This window comes from Lepidochelys olivacea, assembly GCF_965140295.1.
Source record: "Lepidochelys olivacea isolate rLepOli2 genome assembly, chromosome: 3".
Lineage (NCBI taxonomy): Eukaryota > Metazoa > Chordata > Testudines > Cheloniidae > Lepidochelys > Lepidochelys olivacea.
The window spans coordinates 205,499,472-205,526,955 of record NC_140413.1 but is presented as its reverse complement, the minus strand read 5'-3'; the positions used below and the strand labels follow the sequence as shown (position 1 = coordinate 205,526,955).

The 27,484-nt window shown below is 44.8% G+C and overlaps 2 protein-coding genes across 3 annotated transcripts in view; both read right to left on the bottom strand.

Annotated features, from left to right (window-relative positions):
- Positions 1-16,811, bottom strand: part of KAT14 (lysine acetyltransferase 14) — a 22,593-nt gene extending 5,782 nt beyond the window's left edge. Inside the window, exons 1-9 of one of the 2 annotated variants that reach the window (XM_084622540.1) lie at positions 16,712-16,811; positions 16,200-16,461; positions 14,368-14,486; positions 11,740-11,861; positions 7,098-7,279; positions 6,121-6,540; positions 4,439-5,010; positions 3,279-3,415; positions 2,809-2,984 (exon numbers count right to left, since the gene is read on the bottom strand). In XM_084622540.1, coding sequence (XP_084478666.1) covers positions 2,809-2,984; positions 3,279-3,415; positions 4,439-5,010; positions 6,121-6,540; positions 7,098-7,279; positions 11,740-11,861; positions 14,368-14,486; positions 16,200-16,455 — 1,984 coding nt within the window. In that variant the 5' untranslated portion in view covers positions 16,456-16,461; positions 16,712-16,811. Of the gene's footprint in view, positions 1-2,808; positions 2,985-3,278; positions 3,416-4,438; positions 5,011-6,120; positions 6,541-7,097; positions 7,280-11,739; positions 11,862-14,367; positions 14,487-16,199; positions 16,462-16,711 lie in introns of those variants that run through there. The other variant, XM_084622541.1, reaches the window with a different exon arrangement.
- On the bottom strand, positions 16,780-27,484 carry PET117 (PET117 cytochrome c oxidase chaperone; the record flags this gene model as incomplete). The annotated part of the gene is made up of 2 exons (XM_084622542.1): positions 27,267-27,484; positions 16,780-16,929 (listed from the first exon to the last, which is right to left on the bottom strand). Exons 1-2 carry the CDS (start codon positions 27,420-27,422, stop codon positions 16,780-16,782), a joined length of 306 nt encoding a protein of 101 aa, XP_084478668.1. The 5' UTR covers positions 27,423-27,484.

Sequence of the window (27,484 nt, the reverse complement as noted above, 5' to 3'; positions counted from 1 at the left end):
ACTACTGGTTATAAAGCAGTACAGCCCCAACATGGCGTGTATACTGGCTTTATATAAGTACAGTTTAGGGCTCATCTACATGGGAGGTGTTTCCCTTATGCTAGTATAATTATACCAGTATGGTTAAAGCACTGTACCTTATACTGGTTGGTATAACTCTCCTGTTTAGACACACACATTCCAGAATGAGTAACTTTTTTAGGCTGTTTAAACTGCTTCCAAAGCTACATAAGCTAAACCAGAAAAAAGCCACTCTTATGCCATAACTACAACTCCACACAGAATCATAGAATATCAGGGTTGGAAGGGACCTCAGGAGGGCATCTAGTCCAAGCCCCTGCTCAAAACAGGACCACTCCCCAACTAAATCATTCCAGCCAGGGCTTTGACAAGCCTGACCTTAAAAACATCTAAAGAAGGTGATTCCACCACCTCCCTAGGTAACCCATTCCAGTGCTTCACCACCCTCCTAGTGAAAAAGTTTTTCCTAATATCCAACCTAAATCTCCCCCACTGCAACTTGAGACCATTACTCCTTGTTCTGTCATCCACTACCACTGAGAACAGTTTAGATCCATCCTCTTTGGACCCCCTTTCAGATAGTTGAAAGCAGCTATCAAATCCCTCCTCATTCTTCTCTTCTGCAGACTAAATAATCCCAGTTCCCGCAGCCTCGCCTCATAAATCATGTGCTCCAGCCCCCTAATCATTTTTGTTGCCCTCCGCTGGACTCTTTCCAATTTTTCCACATCCCTCTTGTAGTGCGGGGCCCAAAACTGGACACAGTACTCCAGATGAGGCCTCACCAATGTCGAATAGAGGGGAACGATCACGTCCCTTGATCTACTGGCAATGCCCCTACTTATACATCCCAAAATGCCATTGGCCTTCTTGGCAACAAGGGCATACTGTTGACTCATATCCAGCTTCTCGTCCACTGTAACCCCTAGGTCCTTTTCTACAGAACTGCTGCCGAGCTATTCAGACCCTAGTCTGTAGCGGGGCATGGGATTCTTCCTTCCTAAATGCAGGACTCTGTACTTGTCCTTGTTGAACCTCAGATTTCTTTTGGCCCAATCCTCTAATTTGTCTAGGTCCCTCTGTTTCCTATCACTACCCTCCAGCAAACGTATCCCTACAACTCCTCCCAATTTCGTGTCATCTGCAAACTTGCTGAAAGTGCAATCCACGCCATCCTCCAGATCATTAATGAAGATATACAACAAAACTGGCCCCGGGACCGACCCTTGGGGCACTCTGCTTGATGCCGGCTGCCAACTAGACATGGAGCCATTGATCACTACCCATTGAACCTGATGATCTAGCCAGCTTTCTATCCACCTTATAGTCCACATAGGGAGTCACACTGGTATAATTAGAGCACTTTAAATTCACACCCTTCCTTATACCGGTATAATTTCCACATGTAGACAAGACTTATTTGTGGAGGTTCTTGTATCAGTATCAGACACCTTTATACCAGTATAATTGTATTCACACTAAGGGTGGTACTGGTATAACTATTTCAGTAGAAAATCTCACCTTTAACTGACACCCGGTGTGACTGCAGTTTGGCTACACATACCCAAGCTATCTTTAATCTCATTAGCTCAGGTACCAGAGCAGGGAAGCCAGGGCAGCTGACCAAAACCCTGGGTAATTACTCACAGGGCTAGCCCACTCTGTCGCATCTTCAGTGCTCTGATACATGAGCTAGCTAGATTAAAACTAGATAGATGTATTTCCACTAGGAGCCTAAATAACTTTGTATTTGGGCCTTGGTGCTTATCACAAATTCCTGTCTGTGCCATAAGGATAGGCACTGAGTGGATGGGGGATTGAGGGATTTGGAGGGATGTGGGGGAGAGTTGTGATAAAGGTGTTCAGTTTCTGTTAGAACCAGAGGGTGTCTCATGCTTTCCAAAGTTGCATGTGTAAAGACAGACATGCCAATTTATCGACTACTGATTTAGGGCTTAATGGTGCTATTGCAATACAAATAATATCTAATAATAATAATCGACCAAGTGTAGTGCAAATATTGATTTTAAAATATAGGTGTGGACTGCTTGCTTGTGTGTTATGAAAAACTTAGTTTGCAGTGTTAGAGATGCTGAACCACATAGCAGATCATCATTACTAAGTCTCTACTGCCTAGGAACCACACCCAAGATCAGGGCTGCATAGTGACATGCATATAGTAAGAGACGGATCCTGCTCCAAGGAGCTTACAATAAAAAAAAATAAATAAAAAGCAACACAGACAAATAAATACTATAATCCCTATTTTACCAAAGGGAAACTGTGGCCCAGAGAGATTAAGGACCTTGCCCATGGTCACATAGGGAGCATGTGGCAGAGGCAGGAATCCTACCCAGATTGCCTGAGTTCCAGTCCAGTGCGTTGCGGCCTTGTGCTTACTGGGAAGAAACTTTCTTCTCACGCCAGTTAGGAACAGTGTCTGGTAAAACCTCTGTTTACTATGATAAGGCCCTGATTCAGCAAAACACTTAAGCGGGTGCTTAACTTTAGGCATGCAAGTAGTCCTCTTAGCTCACACGCTCCAAGCACAGTACATGCTTAAGTGCTTTGCTGACTCAAGGCCCAATTGCCCAGTACGGTTTGATCTCAGAAATGTAGAGGCTGACGTCTTTCCACCACAGACCATCTGACAGAATTCCTCTTAAATAAATATTTCTAGAATAACTGAGGCAAACAAATAACCACTGAGGAAACAGACCTGCTCCAAAAATAATTTTTGAAACAAAACCTTTTCTTTCCTAGAAAACCGTACTGAGGGAATCCTACCAGGCCAGAAGAATTCATGGCACATGGAGTTGATCGTGGGGATGTGGTTCGGGCGAACGTAGCAGTAATCAATGGGTGCTTCAGGCTCAGCCTTCCAGTCAGGATCGTTCTTGTGTGGATGGGCACAGATTTCTGCCAGCAGCTGCAGTTTAGGAGGCTTGGTCTCATGGTCACGCCTGCCAGTACCACAAAAACAATCAACAATGTGAAAGACAAGCTGGTAACAATAACTGCCACTGCTACTAAATGTTTGCTGCACAGGAAATATTCCTCTGATATACTACAAGTGCTACAAGAGGACGTTGTGTTCCATTCATTCCTGTGGAAACTTGTGCCCAACCAGGCAAAAATACAAGCTATTCACCAGAAGCCAGGATGCTTTTGCAATCCTGAGCACCCTGCACCAGTCTGCCCCTAAGAATGGGAGGAGAGAATGACAGAAGTGAGATTCAGACTCTAGGAGTCTGTACCTGATGTAAGGTTTCAGAACGCGAGACGTGTAGGGACTGACGATGCTGTGGTCTGTCACCAAGTCTTCTGAGCCTACCAGTCGGTACAGAAATTTTGTTGTCTGGTGCCTATATCCCTTCATTGCAGGCAGCGTAGTCTACATGGCAGGACAAAAATAAATGGTCATGTCAGGGGAGCTGCCAACAGCCTTATGTTTGGAACCCAAAGCTACAGAGGGGAAAAGACTTCTCACAGGCGGGGTTTCCACCTGTCCGACCAGGGAGTCTGGCACCTACAGTCCAGTGCTCCTGCCCATAGTGACTCCACAGCTCCCCCAAATTTCAGAGCCTGATCCTGCAAGGTTCTGAGTGCACCCATCACCCACTGTCATCTTGGGAGTGCCCATGGTCCTGGATGGTAAGAAAGTAATGCAATTTGTCAAGGTACTTACACAGGCTCCATCACCAAAGTGTTTGAGTGTAGAAGGAGCATGAGCAACTGGAACTGAGCAACGGTGGCATCTACACGTGTTTGTATTTTATAGAGCAGGGGTGACCAGCCTATGGCTCCGGAGCCCCATGCGGCTCTTCAGACGTTAACATGCGGCTCCTTGTCCAGGCACCGACTCCGGGGCTGGAGCTACAGGCGCCAACTTTCCAATGTGCCAGGGGGTGCTCACCGCTCAACCCCCGGCTCTGCCACAGGCCCTGCCCCCACTCCACCCCTTCCCCCCCTTCCCTCAGCCTGCCATGCCCTTGCTCCTCTCCCCTCCCCCGCAGAGCCTCCTGCACGCCACAAAATAGCTGACTGGGAGGTGCAGGGAGGGAGGGGGTGGTGCTGATCAGCCGGGCTGCTGGTGGGCGGGAGGCGCTGGGAGCAGGGTGCGGGAGCTGATGGGGGACTGCTGACCTATTACTGTGGCTCTTTGGCAATGCACATTGGTAAATTGTGGCTCCTCCTCAGGCTCAGGTTGGCCACCCCTGGTATAGAGTATTATCCAACTGTAGAATGGAGCTGGGAAGTGCACTGGTGTGGATACAAGTCCTTTAAAAAATGAAGCTCATTCTTGTAATCCTTTTTACTTTGGGAGCCAGATTTCCTCAGTTTGATGTCTACTACATGTAACAGAAACCCGGATACAGCTGGCCCCAGGAACTAACTTGGAATTGAAAGCACTCACCTGGTACCTGTCCAGGATCCTGAAATCCTGGCTAGTCGTTCTGTATGTTGCATGCCCTGCTGGCAGCCTGGAAATGCCTCTTTCTTTGGCTCCATAGATCCCATCAACCAAGAGCAGAGCAGCATTCACAACCTGGTCCAAGTCAAAGAGTGGCAGTCCCCTTTCCCTCTTGGCCTGCCGGACTATCAGCTTGCGCCTCAACCTCCGGGCCTCTGGGGTCATGCTCACGGCATTGGGACAGGCCTCCAGCCTCTTCAGAAGTAGCTTTTCCTCATAGATGCTTACAGATGTGTACTTGGGAGCTTTGGGCTTATTGTCCTTCTCCACCTGTGGCTTCCTCTTGTCTCGCCCCCTGGCCTGTAGGGATGCATTTGAATCTTCAGGGTCTTCGCTGTCAACTTCCATCCTCTCTGCTTTCTCTTCTTCACTCTCCACCTCTTGCTTGATCTGCTCAGGCGTTTTCACTTTCTTTCGGCTCACTATCATAGGCCCAGCACCCATTGGCCCACTAGGAGGGGGAATGTACTCTATTCCTGGATCTATGACTCCATCTCCTTCCATTTCTTCATCATCTGTACAGAAGACCAAAATAACTCAATAGACACACACAAATGCAAACCCAGCATAGCAAGAACATCATCACCCCAGGGGGTTTGTGGCTGTAAGTGTGAAGGAAATATAACGTGGCGTTTACCTGTAATAGCCTGCCTGTCAGACACTCCTGGGCCTCCATTTTCAAAAGTAACTAGTGATTTTGGATGCCCAACTTGAGAAATCTTAAAGGAGCCTGATTTCAGGAAGTGCTGAGCACCTGCCATTTAAGGTCTCTTTAAAGTGTCTCACAGTTTGGCCCCTTCAAACAGGGGCAACCGAAACCAATAGTCCCTTCAAAATGTAGACTCATTTTTTTTTTCTATTTTAAAGGAACACTTTTTAAAATTGTTCTTTACTTAATGCCTTCCTTAAAAATTCCTTAAGAGCATGAAAACTGATGCAATAAAATGGCAGAGCTGAGCTGAAGCCTTACAGATTACTGGCCAGATGTTCAGCTGGTGTAAGCTGGACAAGTTCCACTTAAGTTAATGGAGCAAAGCTGAAGTGATATCCTTACTTACAGTGAGTAGTGCTTATTCCATGTGTTCCCCCTATTCATTTCAATGAACTACTCATGGTATAAAGTACTATTCAGCTTCAGTAAGCATCTCACAATCTGACCCAGAATTCATCTCTTTGATTAGGGAATGTTACATGTCTGTACTCAGACAAATGAAAGCACTAGAAAACAAACAAACAAAAACCTCAATACTTTACTGATGTGAAAGACTCTTTCCTTTAAGAGAGCTCTCTAATTTTGCCTTGACCTGACATTGCAACACTATTACCTGTCATATTGTTTTATGCAGGAATTACTGGGTGAAATTGTCTGCCCTGTGTTATAAAAGATGTCACACTAGATGACCAAGTGGTCCCTTCCTGCCTTAGAATCTCTGACTACATCTGTCTGTGAAAATCTAATTTAGATTGTCATGTAATTAGGAAGAAAACTGCACTTTGCCAGTTATTTTCCATCATGCCTTGAAGTAAAGCAAACAGGGTATTCTTTTGTCAAGGTAACTATGTCAACACTATTGTTAGAAACTGCTTGTCACTTCCTATTAAACACAACACATGGCATCTCTTACCATGAAACAAGGCCTGTGGCGGCATTACATCCGGGATGAGATCTGCTTCTGAGAGCAGGCTGGGAGTAGCTGAATGGGAAGCTGGCGTCCCAGGAGCAGAGAAGTCCAGAGATGGGGAAGGAGACGGGCTTGTCAGAGGAGTTCGATCTGAGGAGCTCAAAGATGAGAAGTCAATCACCTCTCCCTTCTCAAGGACCATGTCAGGGCGACGGCCTCGGCTGGTGAATTTGACGGGAGTGGAGGAGGTGCTTCGGTCCAGGAAGCCGGCTGCCTCCTTCTGGGCTCTCCTAATGTCCTTGGCTTCTTGAGTGCGAGACCTCTTCTCCTTCAGCTCCATGGCTGACTCTACAGGATTGCGGCTCACCCGCTTCCTCAGCCCCTCCACTGTAATGATGGGATCCAGAGGTGGTTTTGAAGCTGCTAGAGAATAAATAGTTTATTTATTCTAAAAGGCACTGAGCTTTTGATGCCCCTTTACTCATCATTTGTATCCACATGAGCAAGTTTTGATGGTAGTCTTTTAAGAAGGGCCTTCAAGCCATGGTTGAAATTCTCCCCTGTGTAGAGCATCGAGCATAAAGGTTAGGCACCACTGAAGTCCGATATTGGCCCTTTGCACAGGAGTGAATTTCACTCCTTGTGACTAAACTGACAAAAGATGCTTTAAAAAGAGAAGAACATCAAGGTAACAGGGAGTAGAGAAATTGTGGTAATTACAGAGACAGGAAAGCAATACAAAATACAAAAGCACTTGGATCATTTAAATGACAATACGTGTATGTACGCTACAAAGAGGGTGTAAAAAACTATGGGTCTCTTCTCACACTGGTATAAATCTGGAGAAACTCCTCTGAAGTCAGTGGATTTACACCAGTGTAAAACTAGTGCAAATGAGAGCAGAATCAGGCCCTGTAACCCCACCCACCCCATCCACAGCTGTGCCATTCCATTCTGTGTGTTGTCATCATGACAGTTACCTTTTGCTTTCAGTGCAGATGCAGAGAGCTTCTCTGCTTCGGGTTTCATCGTAGGAGGCTTATTGTGAACAAGTTTCCACCATCCTGGTTCTCCAAATTCCTGTGCCCCTGAGCGGAAAAACAAGGGGCTCCCTACAGAAAGACAACCAGCAACAGTGCTCCACCAAGTTGAAGTCTTCTTCCTAAATCAAGAGAGGGAAAAATGAGAGACACCAAGAACATTTTAATTAGACTTTATTCTCCTTTGCCAAAAAGACTAGGGTGAATGCTTGTGCCATTTACTCTGATGTAGTAGTTCACTTGGCCTCCAGACTTGAAGCATTTCAGCAGTGCCACTCTTTCTGATTTCCACTGGGTGATTTCCAGCTGGAATCTGGGACACCAAGTTCCAAGACCCAGCTATGACTTATCAACTAGACTCTGCTCTGAAAAGCGATTCCATTTTGATGCTCTCTCAGGGACTCGCAATATCAAATATGCGGAGTTTACAAGTAAAGAGATGGTTTTCCTAACTGCTGGTGCTTTGTTTATTCCGGCTTTCACATCACCAACCATAAAGATTCTGTAGTTGGGTCTTAATCAACAGTTCTATTGACAATAAAAGAGCCAGAACAGAATCCAGCTTACTCTCCAGTAGCTGTGCTAACTTAACAGTGCTAAGAAGAATAAAAACTTACTCTGTTGTTAAAGTCAGTAGATAGGACTCAAGACACATAAGGGAGAGGGGTATTGGAAGGGGGAGAGAGAGAGAAGGGAAAGATCTGAGTAAGAAGGTGTCATTTTACATGAGGGGTCGGCAACCTTTTAGAAGCGGTGTGCCAAGTCTTCATTGATTCACTTTAATTTAAGGTTTCGTGTGCCAATATTACATTTTAACGTTTTTTAGAAGGTCTCTCTCTATAAGTCTGTATATTATATAACTAAATTATTGTTGTATGTAAAAAGGTTTTCAAAATGTTGAAGAAGCTTCATTTAAAATTAAATTAAAATGCTGATCTTACACCGCCGGCCCGCTCAGCCCACTGCCCATCTGGGGTTCCGTTCACCTAGGCCGGCAGCGGGCTGAGCAGGGCCTGCGGCCGGGACCCAGGCTGGCAAGGGGCCGGCAGCCACAACCCCAGACCGGCAGCGGGCTGATCGGGACCAGCGGCTGGGACCCCAGATCAGCAGTGGGCTGAGCGGCTCAGCCCGCTGCTGGTCTGGGGTTCTGTCCGCCGGCTCCTGCCAGCCAGGGTCCCAGCTGCCGGCCCCGCTCAGCCCGCTGCCGGTCTTGGGTCCCAGTCCTGTTCACATAGAGTAGGTACCTACCTTCTCCCTGGTTCTGGCCCATTCTCTTCCTCTCTCTGCACTGAGATGAGGGTGGGAGTGCACTGAGAACAGAGCTGGGGGTGAAGAAGCAGGCTAGGGGTTGGGGTGCAGGGTCTGGCCAGGAGCTAGAATGAGGGAGGAGGCTCAGGGTTGGGGCACGAGGTTTGGGTGTGGAGCACTTACCTGGGCAGCTCCCATTTGGTGCGAGGGGTGCAGGTGGGAACGTGGGGGTATGTGTGCAGGAGCTCCCGTTTGGTGCTGAGGGTGGGGTGGGGATGTGGATGTGGGGGGTGCAAGAGTCAGGGCATGGGGTGGGGGGGGGCTGGGTATGTGTGGGGGGTGCAAGAGTCTGGGCAGGGAGTGTGTGAGGAGGGTGCAGAAGTCAGGGCAGGGGGCTGGGTATGTGTAGGGGTGCCGGAGTCAGGGCAGGGGGCTGAGTGTGTGTGAGGAGGATTCAGGGTCAGGGCAGGGGGCTGGGGGTGTGTGAAGGAGGTGCAGGGGTCAGGGCAGAGGACTGGGGGGTGTGGGGGGTTCAGAGTCAGGGCAGAGGGCTGGGGGTGTGTGAGGGGGCTGCACAATGGTGCTGTTTGAGGAAAGGTAGTGGGGATGCTCTCTCCCGAACCTGCCCTCGCCCCCCTCTGCTCTTGGGGAACAGCAGCCACCTCTGTAGTATTTTGAAACAGGAGTCAGGCAAGGGGGAAGCAATGAGACATGGTGGGGACAAAGAACAAGGAGGAGGAAAGGAGCAGAACTTCTCCTTCCTTTGCTTTGCTTCCACTGGGTATTACCGCTGGTGGGATTTTTTTTAAACTGCCTTTTTGCTTTTGTTTCTGCACTTGTGAAGAGTATGTGCTCTTTGCCTGTGTAGCAGGCCTTACCCATTCGGGCTTGAGGCACTGTCACTTCCTCGGTTTCCCCTTCTTCCCCAGTTAATCCAACTTCACCCTGTGGGCATTTTCTCACTAACTCCCCTTTTTGGGGGAACTGGCATGATGAACACAAAGTTCACAACAACACAAATCTTCCATCCAGCCCTTCCTAGCTGGCTCCCATCTTTCATACGTGGTACTTAGTCCTGAACATGCTACAGCTCTTCTCCTCAGGCTCACAATCCTTTCCAGCCCTCCAAGCTGTGGCTTCTCTCCCAGCAGCAACCCGCTCCTGCAAGTCCCTCAGCTAAGACTTGTTCCTCAATAGGCTCTTGCTCCCTGCAGGTCTCTCTCTCTCAGGCCTTCTGCCTGGGAGCACTGGAGAGTTGTTACCAACCTGCCCTCTTCCAGCAGACTCCCTGAACTCTCTCTGAGTGCTCTCTCAGGCTGCCTTTGCATTTCCCAGCAGGCCTGGTTTTGAGTCACATGCTCTCATCACATGATCTAGTGGACTGAGAAGTAACCTAGTCACATGTGAGACTGAACCCAGGACTCCCTTTAAATGGCCACCTCAACCTGTGACAGCAGGTCAGACGGTGTTGAGTTTTTTTGTAGGCTGCCACAAGGCAAGCCAGCCATTTAAGAGAGTTCTGGGTTCAGCCTCACCTGTGATTAGATTCAAATGAAGCAGCTGCACCACCAAGTTCTGGGACAACATGCAGGGCAGAAGTCATTTTGCAGGAGGCTGTTCTGGTTTCTCTCCTCCAAGCAAGTGGAACCATCCTCCATTCTCCCACAGGGGTGCATGCATGGAGGACAGGAAGCATTCCTGCTGGAGGCTAGGTGTAACAAGGAAAGGAGAAGAGTGCATGCAACCTGTCTCAGAATCGAGTAGCACACACAGGAAGTGATGGATCTCACAGAGAGGGAGAATGAGCCATCAGCTGTCTCCCTATCATGATGCTGCTGCCTGCAAAGAAGTCAGTCCTAAAACCTCTAGAAGCAGAGCCTGGTGGGACAGCTGCCTCATTTGAATCCTGTTTTATTGGTACCTTCAATGGTGGTGGTCAGGGTAACACAGAAATCAGGTACCTGTGTTTTAAACAGAAACAATAACGCAAAGAAATACCTTCCAATTAGACTGAAAGGCCAGATACTTATGTCCATTCTGTCAATCCAAACTATAACTCCAGAGGCTTGTTTTGTCTCCCTTGTGTCCCCACTGGCATATGCGTGTCTCTTTTCATCAGAATCAGAACAGATTCAGTGAGTTGCAGGGCATACTTAGAAAAACACATTCCATGCTCTGCGTGCCTAACAATGTCAAACTACTGTGCTGAGAGAGAAAAGGGTTATCAGCTTTGAACAGGACCTTTTATTCTGTTAGCTACTTTCCTGACACCATTAAATCAAATAGAAAATAGAATGATCCCTGCTGCTGAAGGAAAATCTTATATTGACTCTCTCCTTATCACACGCATCCAAAGGTCACACATGGTATAAGCAAACTTTGGTGTACATCCCTGAAATTTTTAGGCTATCCCAGAATGGTTAAAAATGTAAAGTAAGCCACTTTTATTTAACCCCCCGAATTTATAGCTAAAACATATACTTAGGGCCCTACCAAATTCATAGTCCATTTTGGTCAATTTCACAGTCAAAAGATTTTAAAAATCATAAATTTCATGATTTCAGCAATTTAAATATGAAATTTCATGGTGTTGTAATTGTAGGGGTCCTAATCCAAAAACTGAGTTGGGGGAAGGGGGTTGCAAGGTTATTTGGCGGGGGGGGGCGGAGAGGATCGCAGTACTGCTACCCTTACGTCTGCGCTGCTGCTGGCGACACTGCCTTCAGAGCTGGGCAGCTGGAGAGAGGAAGCTGCTGACCAGGAATTTGGTAGGGCCTTACATATACTGTGAAAAACACCACAGTGTCACAATATTTTGTAGTGACTAGCAAACAAGAGATTTCATTAAGAAAAGATCCAAAATAGGATGAAATAGGAAAAATTAGTTTCTTTCTCTGTGGGTTCTGATCCCACATCTATTTTATGTCAGTGTCATTCTATTCATTTTGATGGCATCCTCCCTTATTTACACCTGCGTAAATGAAATTAGAATCAGGCCCTATGTGTTCAGCAATTAAGTGAGATTTTAGGGTTATGATTTTGGAGGGTTACGCTGAACGGAAGCTGGGAAATTCCCACAAAAGTACAAAGCTCTGTGTCCAGTTCTGTACAACACTAACTCTCTTTCACTATGTAACAGGTTTATTCCTGAGAAATCGCTTTGTACCCCTGTTTGAGCTCTGCAGATCAAACCCTCCACTTTCTTCCTTCTTGTCCGCCCTGAATTGAATAGAGAGAGAAATCTCTGAATAGTCTGGAATTCCTGTTTCCTGAGTAACACAATTTCTTCCCTCTGTGATCTCCATTCCAAGTTTCAGGGAAATATTGGCTTTACCTGTTCCCTAATAGGAAAGTCCAGTGTTTCTCAATAAAAGCACAAATATCTTCTTTCCATCTGAAGTATCCTTGACGGCCAGTTCCTTCCAGAGACAGGTTGTACATCGCCAGCATGACAACCTGGAACACAAAAGGGAATGGATTCAAATAGTCCATTAACATTTTGTCTGGCGGGGAAACACCCCCTCCACTCTTTGCTGATTTGACCTATTTATGTAAAGCTTCCAATTGATTCACAACCACACAGCCAATCTATGTAATCCATGATCTTGTTAATTGTACTTATCCTTTCTTCCTTCCTATTGTTTGTCACACTCACCTGCTTTATTCACCCAGGGACTCTCTCATGCCAGGGGAATCCTCAGCTATCTGGTGATGCTGCTTTATAGCCCCTTTGCACAGCTTGAGTGGCATAAAAGAGCTATATCAGGGGGTGAGGATCCAGACTGGGGACAAGACGTCTTTTCTCTCCAGAAAGGATGGGTACCAAATGCCCCAGTTTGCTAATCTTATAGAAATGTGTGCACAAGGACAGACTCTTCAGGTGTTTTTATTTGCTTAATGTCTTCTTTCCACTTAGAATCCAGTAAAAGCAGAGCAATCTATAAAAATACATTGCATCCCATGGATCACTCTGCTTTTGCTTTGTCTTTATTGAACACAGTCCTTTTAGAGCACATTTACATACATCACAAACAAACTCAATTGACTCACTAAGAGCCTAAATTAAAGCACAGTTTTGGAAATCTGTCTGTTTGTGAATAAATCTAAGAGGACAAACTATCAATTACACTGAACCACTTCAGCCTGGAATACAAATATTAATGGTGCAGATGAGTTTGGAGCTCCTGCTGTCAACCACTCAACTCCCGTGGAGGCTGTCTCCTATAGAGACTTATTCTCTTCTTTCTTAGGGCTCTGGAACCTACTTTGGCAGGAGATGGTCTCCTAACCAAGTACTACTAATGCTAACGGGAGAATACATACAGTCTTTAGGTTTTTTCCCAAAATCCTTTCCATGTTTGTTAACTGCTGCTCTAGAACTTTACACACTGAACCAGGGTCACTGCAGAAACAGCTAGGTGGGAGTGTGTCCCACCAATGACAAAACACAGGTCAGAATTTTAAAAACGCTGCTCCTTTCAACAGGTGAAATTAGATGGTCACAATAGTCCCTTCTCACCTTAAGCTCAAGGAATCCAAGGAATCTCACCTTAAGATCAAGGAATCTGGGTTTTTTCATATGCGAGCTAAGGTGATTCTGCCACTTCCCAATACCAGACTTGGCTATCCTGGAGGCATTGCTTCTTGTCTAAACTGCCTCTGAGAAGGTGCATTTTCTTTGTTTTCTCTTGTCTTTCTTCCTTGTTACCTCTGACTTTTTCTCTCTCCCCTTTGTCACTCTCCTTCTGCTATTCTAGAAACCGATGTAGTCTAATGCTAGTAGCATTTATTGGACCAGAATCTCCAGACTGGCCAAGCTGAGCTCAGTGCACGATTAGAGCAGGAGAGGTGAGGGGGGGGCACCTGTGCATCCCAAGATCCTATGATTTCCTGGCACCAGCCCAAATCCCTGACATAAATTCAGCTGTCAGGCTGGTCTATCTTCCACCTGCTGCCAATGATCCCTAGAGGCTTTTCTGGATCCAGGGATTGCTGATGATCACGGGGGTCTCAAGATGCCCTGACTGTAGCCCCTTTCACCAGGCCATACACCCATGCTGGTTGCTAGAAGAGGGTGACATAGAAGTTACTACAGAAGCTCTAAGCCACCCGAAGGAGGACAAATCTTCAAGTGGCTGGATCTGCCAGCTATGAGTCTGCTTAGTGCCAGCTGGAGTAGCACAAAGCAGCTCTCGTACTCTGGGGCATCGAGTATTATTCCTAACTTCATTTAGAAGATGTGCACACACAAAACGCTGGGCCCATGAGCAGCAGCAACGGACAGTGAAGTGGACATTTCTAATGATCCATGCTGAGACAAAGCATCGCTACTGCTCAGAGGGCACAAACATATGCCTCAGCACCACAGCACTGTACATATTGGCTGGGATCCTGTATCTGAAATAAAGAACGCTGAACTGCAGCAGTCGCCACGGCTGGATCAGATTCACCATTCTGTGATGCAAACATGGATTTGGGCCAGCATGTCTAAGTTGGCTAAATCCTTCTCTTCCGTTTCCCTAATGGAAAGGTAAGACAAACATTCTAACTGTTACACTCAGATAATGTACCTCAGTCAGACTCAGTCCTATTCCAGCTGAGTGTTTTGCTGTATTACTTTTCCAACAATGCCCATATGCCAAAAAATTGTTAAATGCACAGCAGCTAAATCACATTCTCTTTTCTTTTCTAAAATTGTGTTCAGTTGTATTGAGCAATGCACAATATTGATGAAAAATGGGGAACTTGGCTTTTTTACAACACATTAAGACAATCTTTTCAATTTACTCACAGAAGTCCCACTTTCTGATAAGCAGGTACATAGCAATCCACAAAAAACTCACAGGTAAATTTCTTCACCACCTGTGACTAACTCCGAACTTCTAGGTGTTATGCACATTGTACACACAGCAACTTTTGAAGGTCTTGTTGGTTTTATGCCTGAGTGAATGCTTTTACTTACTTGCTGCCAGGTTAGTCTCAGCCGTTCAAACATCTCCTTTCCATCTTCTGAGCAATCAGAGCAAGTAAACCTGAAAAAGTTATCTCCCTTGAGGTAGCTGAGTTGTTCTCTCAGCTGACCTAAAACAAACAAGCAAAAGGGATATGCCTCAGTCCTTTTATAGGAAAAATGGAGCAAAGTAAATTTGGATTCAGAACAGTGTTTATCCGCTGAGCAAGAGATCAGCAACCCTGATAATTCCATAACAGAAGTATAGAAACTCAGTGTGATGCTTAATTTACAGATACAGAAGTCAACAAGGGATCAACAGCAAAAAAACCACACATTAAAGAGGGGCTTTCCTACCTAATACTTGAATACACGTAAAAAGGCAAAGATTTTAATACATGCAATGTTATTGGAGACGAGTCAGTCCCAGGATATTAGAGAGACAAAGTGTGGGAGATATTATCTTTTATTGGACCAACTTCTGTTGATGAGAAAGACAAGCTTTTGAGCCACACAGAGCTCTTCTCAGGTCTGGGAAAGGTACTGACACACTCAGTACCTTTCTCCGACTGTAATTGAAACACTAACTGAAAGAGATTAGAAAAAATATATTTCCATTTTTTTCAGCTTGTTTACATTGTGCATTTGACAGCACTTTGTGTCTAGTCACTTTCACTAATCATTCTAGTGATCAATTTCCCTTGTTTGGGTCTTTCAAACAGCAACAGAAGACAGAAAAAAAAAGTATACATAAAAAACTGATTGTCAAACCACAATAACTGGCAAAAGGACACAGGATCAGATGTAGTACCTAAACAGACTAGATTTCACGTTGACTGTGTCCCTTTAACTTCTTCCTACTGAACACCTTTCAGAGTAACAGCCGTGTTAGTCTGTATTCGCAAAAAGAAAATGAGTACTTGTGGCACCTTAGAGACTAACAAATTTATTTGAGCATAAGCTTTCGTAGATCTTCTACACTTTCCACAGTATGCATCCGATGAAGTGAGCTGTAGCTCACGAAAGCTTATGCTCAAATAAATTGGTTAGTCTCTAAGGTGCCACAAGTACTCCTTTTCTTTCTACTGAACACCAAATGTGAAATTCTGGCTCTAGTAAAGTCAATGGCAAAATTCCCAATGACTTCACTGGAGAAAGGATTTCACGCTACAGCTTTTGGCAAACTGGGCAGTTGAACTAACTGACAGGTGTGCAGCAAGCCAGAAGAATTCAGTACTTCCTGCCACAAAATGAACAGTGTTCAGGTAGATCTTGATTTTGGAAAGGAAAAACTGCTGTACTAGAATATGAAGAAAGCTAAAAGAGTTTATATAATGTTAAATGGAGATATTGGAAAGATCATTTTAGCTATTTAGCACAAAATACCTTCTTCCCAGGACTGCTGCTACTGGTTTTATATTGTTCTGTGAATACTAATTTAAGTTCAGGAGACCACGGAACCATTCCTATATACAGAAGGCTGAAATTTATTCATACATCCCGCTGAAATGACAAACCAATCAGGAAAATAATAGTTACCTCTTATGTAGCACTTTTCATTGGTAGACCTTTACAAAGGAATTGTCAATATCCCTGTTTTACAGATGGGGAAACTGAGGCACAGAGAGGGGAACTGACATGCCCAAGGTCACACAGTAGGCCAGTGGCAGAGCTGGAAATATAACCCAGATCTCCTGAGCCACAGACCAGTTCTCTATCCACTAGGCATCCCTGCCTCCCATACATTCAGGAAAAGAACATGCATTATTTTCTGGGAGGAAAAGAACCAGTAAACCCAGAAAAGGAAAGTGACAAAGATAACAGAGGAAAATCTTGACCCTTACTTGCTGGTATCCACTTCTGACACTTCTCACAGTAATAGGACATCTCCTCCATCCAGGATGCATCCCCCTCATCACTGTTCAAGGAGTCTCCACTCTGATCATGGGATAAATCCACTGAAGCCTGATCCTCAGATTCAACAATCAGGAGAGTCTCCCCTTCCACCTCACCCTCCTCCAGCCCTTCTGAAGTTGATGTCCTTGTAGCTTCGTCATCATGACGACTCATCAGCCCACTCATGTGAACGTTATTATCCATCCCTTCCTGGCAAGTAGAGGAAGATTTTTTTTACATTACATGGGGCTCTCCCTCCCAGCATTTAAAATACTATCCATATAAGGTGAGCCAGCCAGGTATGAAGCCTCCTACACAATAGTTCTGCACAAGTGAAAATACAGAAGCTAGAGAAAAAACTTTGTGTTTGCACTTCTTAATGTATATAATTTCCTGGACTTGATTAAAATGTATCTAAAAGAGATGGACTTTCAGAAATGACTTCTGTTTACTCAAACACCTGGGAATAGTCAAATACAAATCCTTGCTGTGTTCCTCAGTCCAAACTCTAATACTTCAGTTCTAGGTCTAGGATTGTGGGGACCCCTTTTCCATTAATATCTTGTCTCTTTCTGCTTCAAGTTGCTTGGTCAGAGTAATCTGTTCTTGTAAAAGACGAATGTTTTCCAGTTTACGGCTTTGTCTCTCAAGGTCTCTGATTACTCCTTCGTGCAGCCTCTGAAAATACAAGAGACGGTTCATTATAGTGTGTCCTGGGTTGCATAGGACTAATGCCCATTTGCATTCCAACCTCTGTCACCCTCTGCCAAGCGTATAACTGTTACAAACCTTTAATTCTCTGTTAGCAACCTGAGCTACTTTTGGAGTCTACAATTACAAGAGCTGAGATCTGATGTGTGGATGTTGATAAACTACTGGTTGTATGCCAGGAATACTGTATTTGTTGGCTTAGCTGTATGATCTTAATATAATGATAAAGCGTTGGACAACTGTAAATATTGTATATTGATAAGCTCCACAAAATTATGGAGAGACAGCAATCTCTCCATAGAAGATTGACTTCTCCCCCATCCTTACCAGAACTCAACTAATCTGCCCCAAATTTCTCAACCTGTGTTCCTCTGCTTGAGAAGAATTTCTAAGGTGACCTGAAAAGAATGTTAAGAAGAACTTTTCTGCTTCTTTATTATGTATAAAAGCTGGCTGAAAAAGTTTATTTCAGCTTGTTTTTTTTTAACTTAAAAATATCTGGTATGTAAAGTCTTCCCTGGTTTTGCTGGAGATCCACTGGAGGTCCCACAGCACGTTTATTGTGGGCTCTTGAAAAGGTAGGACGTATTTGAAGAATCACATATTTTCTTCAAAATGTTCATTAAAGTTAAATAGACATTGGTATACACAACATGGAGGCTACATTTTTTTTAATGAAAATTTAATAGGATTACTATAACTGAAAGAAAAACAGTTTTTCCACTTTTTTATTTTGTGCACTTGACAGCATTTTGGTCCTAATCCCAGGGACAGACCTCTGCACCCATGCAGAGCCTGCAAATTTCAGTGGGGATTCCAATGCACACATAGGGGTCCACCCACACAGAGCTCACAGTATTTTGTATATAGTTAATTTAACTGTTTCCCCTGTATAGTAAGTCAGACCTTGATCCTGAAACTGGATCTCTGCAAGTGGATCCAACTGCTGAATCTGGGCCTTTGCCAATTTCCTTTTTTGTTTATGTGGGTATTTTGCGTAACAATAGGGGAAAGAAAGGCATACTGAAAACAAGAAAATACATCTGCAAAATCATAAAAGTTGGCAAAGGAACTATGTGGCAGGAGTAGTACCTGAAACTGTTTATAACTCCTAGTAGATTTCAAGCTGATGGTGGCACATTTAACAGAAGATATTAAAATATGATATTTGATTAGGAAAACACATGAAATGGTTGCATTGAAGCCAATACTGTAACAAACACAGGGTTCTGTCCACATGGATCCAACTTCAGGATCAGGGCCATATTTTTTTACTACCTATGTATGATCTTGATCCTTGAAAGGCTTATATGCCCGCCTAATTTACTAATTGATATATGTAAAGTTAAGCTTTGCATCATGGATGAGGGTTTTTTTTAACAATGAACAAAATCATCCAAAGCACAGGACTTAGTAGTGATGGGGGACTTCAACTACTCAGACATCTGTTGGGAAAATAACACAGCAGGGCACAGATTATCCAACAGGTTCTTAGAATGTTTTGGAGACAATTTTTTATTTAAAAAGGTGGAGAAAGCTACAAGAGGAGAAGCTGTTCTAGATTTGATTTTGACAAATAGGGAAGAACTGGTTGAGAATTTGAAAGTGGAAGGCAACTTGGGTGAAAGTGATCATGAAATGATAGAGTTCATGACTCTAAGGAATGGTAGGAGGAAGAACAGCACAATAAAGACAATGGATTTCAAGAAGGCAGACTTTAGTAAACTCAGGGAATTGGTAGGTAAAATCCTATGGGATGCAAGTCTAAGGGGAAAAACAATTGAAGACAGTTGGCAGTTTTTCAAAGAGACATTATTAAGGGTACAGGAGCAAATGATCCCACTGTACAGGAAAGATAGGAAGTATGGCAAGAGACCACCCTAGCTTAACCAGGAGATCTTCAATGATCTAAAAGTCAAAAAAGAGTCCTATAAAAAGTGGAAACTCGGTCAAACTACAAAGGATGAATATAAACCAATAACACAAGTATGTAGGGACGAAATTAGAAAAGCCAAGGCACAAACTGAGATCAAACTAGCTAGGGACATAAAAACAAGAAAACATTCTACAAATACATTAGAAGCAAGAGGAAGACCAAGGACAGAGTAGGCCTCTTACTCAATGAAGGGGGAAAGACAATAACAGAAAATGGCAGAACGTGCTTAATGACTTCTTTGTTTCGGTTTTCGCCAAGAAGGTTGGTGGAGATGGGACGTCTAAAATAGTGAATGCCAGTGAAAATGAGGTAGGGTCAGAGTCTAAAATAGGTAAAGAACAAGTCAAAAATTACTTAGACAAGTTAGATGTCTTCAAATCACCAGGGTCTGATGAAATGCATCCTAGACTACTCAAAGAGCTGACTGAAGAGATATCTGAGCCATTAGTGATTATCTTTGAGAAGTCATGGAAGACTGGAGAGATTCCATAAGATTGGAAAAGAGCTAATAGAGTGCCCATCTATAAAAAGGGAAATAAGGTCAACGCAGGGAATTATAGACCAGTCATCTTAACTTCTGTACCCAGAAAGATAATGGAGCAAATAATTAAGCAATCAATTTGCAAACACCTAGAAGATAATAAGGTAATAAATAACAATCAGCATGGATTTGTCAAGAACAAATCATGTCAAACCAACCTGATAGCTTTCTTTGACAGGGTAACAAGCCTTGTGGATGGGAGGAAGCAGTAGAAACAGTACATCTTTAATAATGCTTTTGATACCAACTCGCATGACCTTCTCATAAACAAACTAGGCAAATACAACCTAGATGGAGCTACTATAAGGTGGGTAAATAACTGGTTGGAAAAACGTTCCCAGAGAGTAGTTATCAGTGGTTCACAGTCATGCTGGAAGGGCATAACGAGTGGGGTCCCGCAGGGATCAGTTCTGGGTCTGGTTGTGTTCAATATCTTCATCAATTATTTAGATAATGGCAAAGAGAGTACATTTATAAAGTTTGCGGACGATACGAAGCTGGGAGGGGTTGTAAGTGCTTTGGAAGATAGGATTAAAATTCAAAATGATCTGGACCAACTGGAGAAATGGTCTGAAGTAAATAGGATGAAATTCAATAAGGACAAATGCAAAGTACTCCATTTAGGAAGGAACAATCAGTTGCACACATACAAAATGGGAAATGGCTACCTAGGAAGGAGTACTGCGGAAAGGGATCTGGGGGTCATAGTGGATCACAAGCTAAATATGAATCAACAGTGTAACACTGTTGCAAAAAAAGCAAACATCATTCTGGGATGTATGAGCAGGAGTATTGTAAGCAAGACACAAGAAGTAATTATTCTGCTCTACTCCACGCTGATTAGGCCTCAACTGGAGTATTGTGTCCAGTTCTGGATGCCACATTTCAGGAAAGATGTGGACAAACTGGAGAAAGTCCAGAGAAGAGCAACAAAAATGATTGAAGGTCTAGAAAACATCACCTATGAGGAAAGATTGAAAAAACTGGGTTTGTTTAGTCTGGAGAAGAGAAGACTGAAGGGACATAACAGTTTTCAAGTACATAAAAGGTTGTTACAAGGAGGAGGAAGAAAAATTGTTTTTCTTAACCTCTGAGGATAGGACAAGAAGCAATGGGCTTAAATTGCAGCAAGGGCGGTGTATGTTGGATATTAGGAAAATCTTCCTGTCAGAGTGGTTAAGCACTGGAATAAATTGCCTAGGGAGGTGGTAGAATCTCCATCATTTGTGATTTTTAAGAGCAGGTTGGACAAACACCTGTCAGGGATGGTCTAGATCATATTTAGTCCTGCCTTGAGTGCAGGGGACTGGACTAGATGACCTCTCGAGGTCCCTTCCAGTGCTATGATTCTATGATCATCAGGACACAAATGTATTCACAGGCACCACAGCTGACTGGCTGAATGCTGCAAAAATAATTTATGAATAAATTAATAGCCAAATGACAAAAAAGATGAATACTTTATTTGATTAATATCGTCTGATACGAGGTTGGGCTGGCTGAATAGAGCTAAAAATGCATTGGCAAATCATTTATTTGAAAAAATTGACCCAAAAATGATCAAATAAACTACCTGTGAATATTGTGACCAATTCTAACAGAAAGAGCCTTTATTTCTCACCCAGAATCCAAGTACACATTTCAAGGGAAATAATTTGTTCCATCAAAATCATCAAGAAAAAATATTTTGTGCAAGAAATATTTTAATCTTATTTTCAAAAATATGGAGTCAAAGACAAAAAGTATTTCACCCAAAAATATCAATCTCTCTGGAAATGAATTTGATGGCAGAGGTTCTTTCCCATCAGTTTCAGTCAATTTAATTCAGGTTATAAAATTACTACTATCCTGACAGACTAGTTAGGTAGTATTAGTTAATGAAAATACAGAAAAGAGGTAGAGATTTTGATCAATGCAGGCATCAAGCATGTCTCTTTATCCAATAAAATACAGCAATCTTGTAACCTACCAGGATGTGTTTTCATTCACTTTAGTGCTACACAGCTACAGGTATATACAGGTTTTGCAAAAAACCTTTATATTTTGTCCCAAATGACAGAGAGCTACCATCCATCAGTAGCACAATCAGAATACATACAAACTGACTTGGGTCTGGTCTATACACAGAAGTTGCACCAGTTTATTTTTTACATCAATTTAGTTAAACCTGTGCAAGTTTAAATTCAGTTGGCTTATCTCGAATTAGTTCATTAAGGCCAAAAATTTCTTAAATTAAATCAACATAAAGCAGACAGGAACTGATTTAAGTGTCCACATTCGGGGGTCTGCCTTGGGTTTAACTAAATTAATTTTTAAAACAATTTAGATAAACTGGTGCACTTTTGAGCATAAACAAAGCATTAGTAAATGCTGATTATCAGGCCCTGGATTAGACAGGCCATTTTTGCTTATACAGGGCAGGAGAGCCGGGGGAAGAGTACACAGATGTACAAGGTTTCAGCCATGTCTACACTATGGACACTACAACAGCACAGTTACAGTGTTGTAACAGTGCCGCTGTAGCATCATAGCGTAGATGCTTTCTACAGCGACAGGAGGTGTTTTTCCATTGCTGCAGGACACCACCTCCCCAAACAACAGGAGCTAGGTCGACGGAAGCATTCTTCAGACCCTTGAGTACCAGAGCTATGCTGATCTAACTTTTAAGTACAGACCAGGCCTTAGTTATAGCTAAGAAACTAGGGAATCTGTTTCAGAGTAACAGCCGTGTTAGTCTGTATTCACAAAAAGAAAAGGAGTACTTGTGGCACCTTAGAGACTAACCAATTTATTAGAGCATAAGCTTTCGTGAGCTACAGCTCGCATCTGAGGAAGTGAGCTGTAGCTCACGAAAGCTTATGCTCTAATAAATTGGTTAGTCTCTAAGGTGCCACAAGTACTCCTTTTCTTTTTAGGGAATCTGTGTGAACCTTTGAAGGCTGTATCCATCCACACCTCCATCCCACTCCACACCATCTTTTTCATTTCATGTCTCTGCTTTCCCCCATAGCCCTAACCAGGGACTCTGCTCTCCTTGTAATCTTTAGGTCCCCATAAAGCCTGTGGTCATCAGTCCCTGCATCTGGGGTAACTGAAATGTAATGGAGAATCTCACCTTTCATTTAAGAATGATAAGTTTTTGGCCCTACTGCTTGTCAACAGAGCCTTGAAAATGTGAACCAATTTAAGTTGATCACTAGGTGTCATAAATATAAAGGGAAGGGTAAACCCCTTTGAAATCCCTCCTGGCCAGGGGAAAGCTCCTCTCACCTGTAAAGGGTTAAGGAGCTAAAGGTAACCTCGCTGGCACCTGACCAAAATGACCAATGAGGAGACAAGATACTTTCAAAAGCTGGGAGGAGGGAGAGAAACAAAGGGTCTGTGTCTGTCTGTAGTCGTCTTGGCCGGGGACAGAACAGGAATGGAGTCTTAGAACTTTTAGTAAGTAATCTAGCTAGGTATGTGTTAGATTATGATTTCTTTAAATGGCTGAGAAAAGAATTGTGCTGAATAGAATAACTATTTCTGTCTGTGTATCTTTTTTGTAACTTAAGGTTTTGCCTAGAGGGGTTCTCTATGTTTTTGAATCTAATTACCCTGTAAGATATATACCATCCTGATTTTACAGGGGGGATTTCTTTATGTCTATTTACTTCTATTTTTTATTAAAAGTCTTCTTGTAAAACACTGAATGCTTTTTCATTGTTCTCAGATCCAAGGGTTTGGGTTTGTGGTCACCTATGCAAATTGGTGAGGCTTTTTATCCAACATTTCCCAGGAAAGGGGGGGTGCAAGTGTTGGGAGGATTGTTCATTGTTCTTAAGATCCAAGGGTCTGGGTCTGTAGTCACCTAGACAAATTGGTGAGGCTTTTTACCAAACCTTGTCCAGGAAGTGGGGTGCAAGGTTTTGGGAAGTATTTTGGGGGGAAGGACGCGTCCAAACAGCTCTTCCCCAGTAACCAGTATTAGTTTGGTGGTGGTAGCGGCCTGTCCAAGGTGTAATATTTTGTACCTTGGGGAAGTTTTGACCTAAGCTGATAAAGATAAGCTTAGGAGGTTTTTCATGCAGGTCCCCACATCTGTACCCTAGAGTTCAGAGTGGGGGAGGAACCTTGACACTAGGGTTGAAAGGATCAAGCAGCTGGAACCCACTTCTGCATCAGGGCTCTGGGGAATGCTAAATATTGCCCAGTGCACACAATCATTTCATGTAAAATTCAGTTAAGTTTGGGGTATATCCCAAAGAATCATCTCACTAACCCTCCCTAAAATTTCTAGGCCAGCTGTGTGTGCCTAAAGTAGTGTGATCATGATGGATGGAGGAACAGATTACAATTTGGGTGGAAAGGGATGGGGACATAACATTGTTTCACAGGCCACCCAACAAAATGCTAATGCTGACTGTGCCCCACGAGACAGATTTTCCCAGCTAACCAACAAGCTCCTCTGTACCCTCCACCTTTAGAGGGTTTCACTCAGTCCATCAGATCTGGCAATACAGTACATCTGCTAGGCAGCTGGACAACTGTTTCAATTATTCATCCTCTGGGATTTCCAGTCAGAAGTACAGTGGCAATCTTGAACGTGCCTGACCAAAGACACTCAATACTATTCTGTGAATGGAGCCGAAGTTGAAGGTAGTAGCAGAAACACTTCTGAACCTACAGGAATCTTCATAGTTCTAAGGGATGGGACTAGGGAGAGAAGCTTTATGTCAACAGAGAAAGTCTAAAGGAGGAATTGTGGCCTGGGGCTATGGAAATTATAGAAAGGGAGGGGGCATTGGAAATGATACAGAGAAAGATGGGGACAGGACTGTTTGGAGTCAGGCTAAATCCCCATACTTTTTGTAATCTTAAAAAATATATGAGCCATCTTGAGGGACTGACCACATGAATTTATCCACTACACAGTTCCCCTTTTACATACACATACATGTGCAAATTACATTAGAAGAACACTAAGTTTGCATAGTTAAGCACTCAAGAGAGAGGAAATGCCAGATGTACCACCTTAATTCAGCCCCTTGTGTGGATGCAATATGATACAGCCTTTAATTACATGATCACATGCTATTTTTCCTCACAGCATCCCTGTGCACAGAATGGATAGTGCTGACTTAATGAACACCTTTGCTCCCCATGTGTGACTCCTGTCCCAGTCCTGTCTCCCCCATCCAGTCCCAGTCTAATGCCCTACCCAGTCCATCTTCCCTTCTGGGTTTCCCATTCAAGTCCTAGTTTCATCCCAATCCCAGTTTCTTTGCACAGCCACCAGGTTCCTTGTCTCAATCCAATTCCCTCAACAACCCCATTCCTGGTCAGGCTCTTGTACCTTCTGCATACAAGTCAGGCAACTTCCTCCTCCACACTGTTTGGTGATGAAGCAGTGTGAGGAATGAGAGCACAAGACAGTCGCCCTGTTCTCAGTTCTGGTGCCCGACCCCACCCCAGCACAAAGCAGTAGGGAGCAGCAATTGCAGCGAAAGTTCTGCTCAGCTTCTAATCTACAGCCCCAGGATGGAGCATACTCAACGCAGACTGAATCTTCAATTAAATTAGCTACTAAACGCCACCAACTCTCTACCGAGCATGTGCGAAATGAAATATTTCAAAGGCTTATAATTTGGCCAGTTTTTCACAGAACAGAAGAAAGGCACATCCATGATACAAAGGCCAAAGGCCAACTCTTTGCTCCAAAGCAAGGAGGTGCTTGTACTTCTCAACAAACTGTTTGAAAGAATTATTTTAACATGGACAAAACAGTGCATTTTCCCCATTGTTGTCCTTGAAAATGGCTGAATGATTTTAGCTCAAAAAAAACCCAAAAAACAAAACAAAACAAAAAACACCAGACCAAGACATACAACCAGCATTGAAAATTTCAGTCTGAACAATTACAGTTTGGCAAAGTGATAAGGAACTGAAAAGGGGATCCTATAATGGGAACTGTTGGACAACCCTAACTATAGGTGGTGCTCCCAGTCCCACCTACAAGAAAGTATTTCATTCAGAATTAGAACACTTTTAGTCAGGTTCTTCCATACAAGGACTCGGCATCTTCTCAAGTGACATTTCATAGCTTGTAGGAAACTACCTTCAGGGTTGAGGTTCACCAGCAGCTTTCAGATATGCATGTACAAGGCAAAAATCTTCTCAAGTTTAAAGCCCATGCAAAATCTTTGTCAGCTATGAGATTGGATTGCTAGACTGCATATCCATCAGTGCAAACCGTGAAATGCAAAGGAACAAGCAGTTAAGGCAGTCAATGCCCCATCAACTCCTTTCCTCAACCACCTCCCATAACTTCACCCAGATCAGCAACCAACGTGCACCCTTAAACAAGACAGAAGTCTACCCCCATATCGATTTAATACCCAAGTGCCTATCTACAGCCCTTCTAGGAGATGAGATTGAGAATGTGATAGGTGCTTGGAAAATTTACTGGACATATACTAACCAAACAGTCAAACTTACTAGCCTAATTTTGATATGAACTAAAAGAGGAGGGCCATGACAGAAGAAGGGCTGGGCACAGAAGGGGGTGGATGCAGTTAAGGGGAAGCCACAGGAATGGGCAGGACTCCAGAAGGGAAGAGGCGGGGGAACAGGCAAGACTGGGAGAAAGGGTATTATTTGGATATGTGACAGACAGGTCTAGGCCCGCCCAAAACCAAAGGCCCTCACGGCGAGGAACTGCTAAGCCCAGGCCACAAGTGAGTAAATAGGGCAACAAATGAAAAAACAGGAACGGAAGTGAGGTCAAAGTTTGAAACTCAAGGAACCAGAATGGGACCCCAAGCAGAGAACCCTGGACAGCACCCATTGCATCTCAAAGGCATCTAAGGACTCAGTGGACACTGCCCAGAAGAACTCTGCAAATGGACGTGATCAAACAAGGGAACAGAAATAGGCCCCACAAAAACAGAGCACCCCACTTTTCAGCTTCCAATGGCCATCTTGGCCATTCCAGGAGGAGGCGGACGAGGAGGTCCCACATACAGACTCTCTCAGCATAGCTCAGAGGAGGGGAAATGCGTGAGTCACGAGTGGGTTCAGACGCTCTCGGCACAGCTGGGAGGAAGGAGATGCCATGGAACACGAGCTCGTACAGACGCTCTTCTCAGCACGCCTCGAAGGAAGGGGATGGCGTGGAGCGTGATCAGGTACAGACACTCTCGGCGCGCCGTGGAGGGAGGGGATGCCACAGAGCATGAGCGCACTAGCGAGGAGAGTCGGAGACCGCTACCCGGGGCCCCGCGAGAGTCGAACTTGTGAGCCCAGCATTCTGGGCACCCTATGGAAACAGCCCAGCTGGACACGTGCGGGGGGGGGGGGAGGCTTGCGGGGCAGGCACTCAATGACACCTTTGGAGGGCACTGGGCAGAAGAGCGGCGCGCTGGGTGGAGCTTGGACTATGAGGGGGCAGGACTCAGTGATGGACGGGACAGGAGGGGGGTCACTCTACTGGAGGCTCAGGGCCAGAACCTTGCGTGGGCGGGGCCAAATGTAAGGGGCGTGGCTATGAGCGAGGCGCAGTGCTCTGAGTGATGGGGCAGGACAGGAGGAGGGGGGAGTCGCTCTCACTGAGGGGCGTGGCCAGAACCTCGTGGGGGGTGGGGCTGAGTGAGGGCGGGCCGCGCGGGCGGGGCGGGGCCGGACGCGAAGGGGCGGGGCTCTGAGTGAGGGACGGGGTCGAAGGCCGGGGGCGGGGCTGCGGAGGAGCAGGTGACGGGCGGCCGCTAGCGCCTACATAGGGCGGGGCGGCCCCTCTCCCCCCAGTCCCCGGCCCCTCAGCCAGGGCGGCGGCAGGTGACGCTCACTCACCTCCTTGACGCGCCTCTGCTGGATGTGCACGGCGGCCACCGTCCCGGCCGAGAGCAGCACGGAGATGCCCAGCGCCACCTTGGAGGCCGTCGACATCCCCTCCCCCTCCGCGGCCGTTGCGGAGCGCGAGCCGCACAGCTCGAGCGGCCGGGGCATGCGCGTGCGGGCCAGCCCGCGGCTGCCGGGGGGCGGGACTCTCTGCGCGGGCCGCGCGCGCG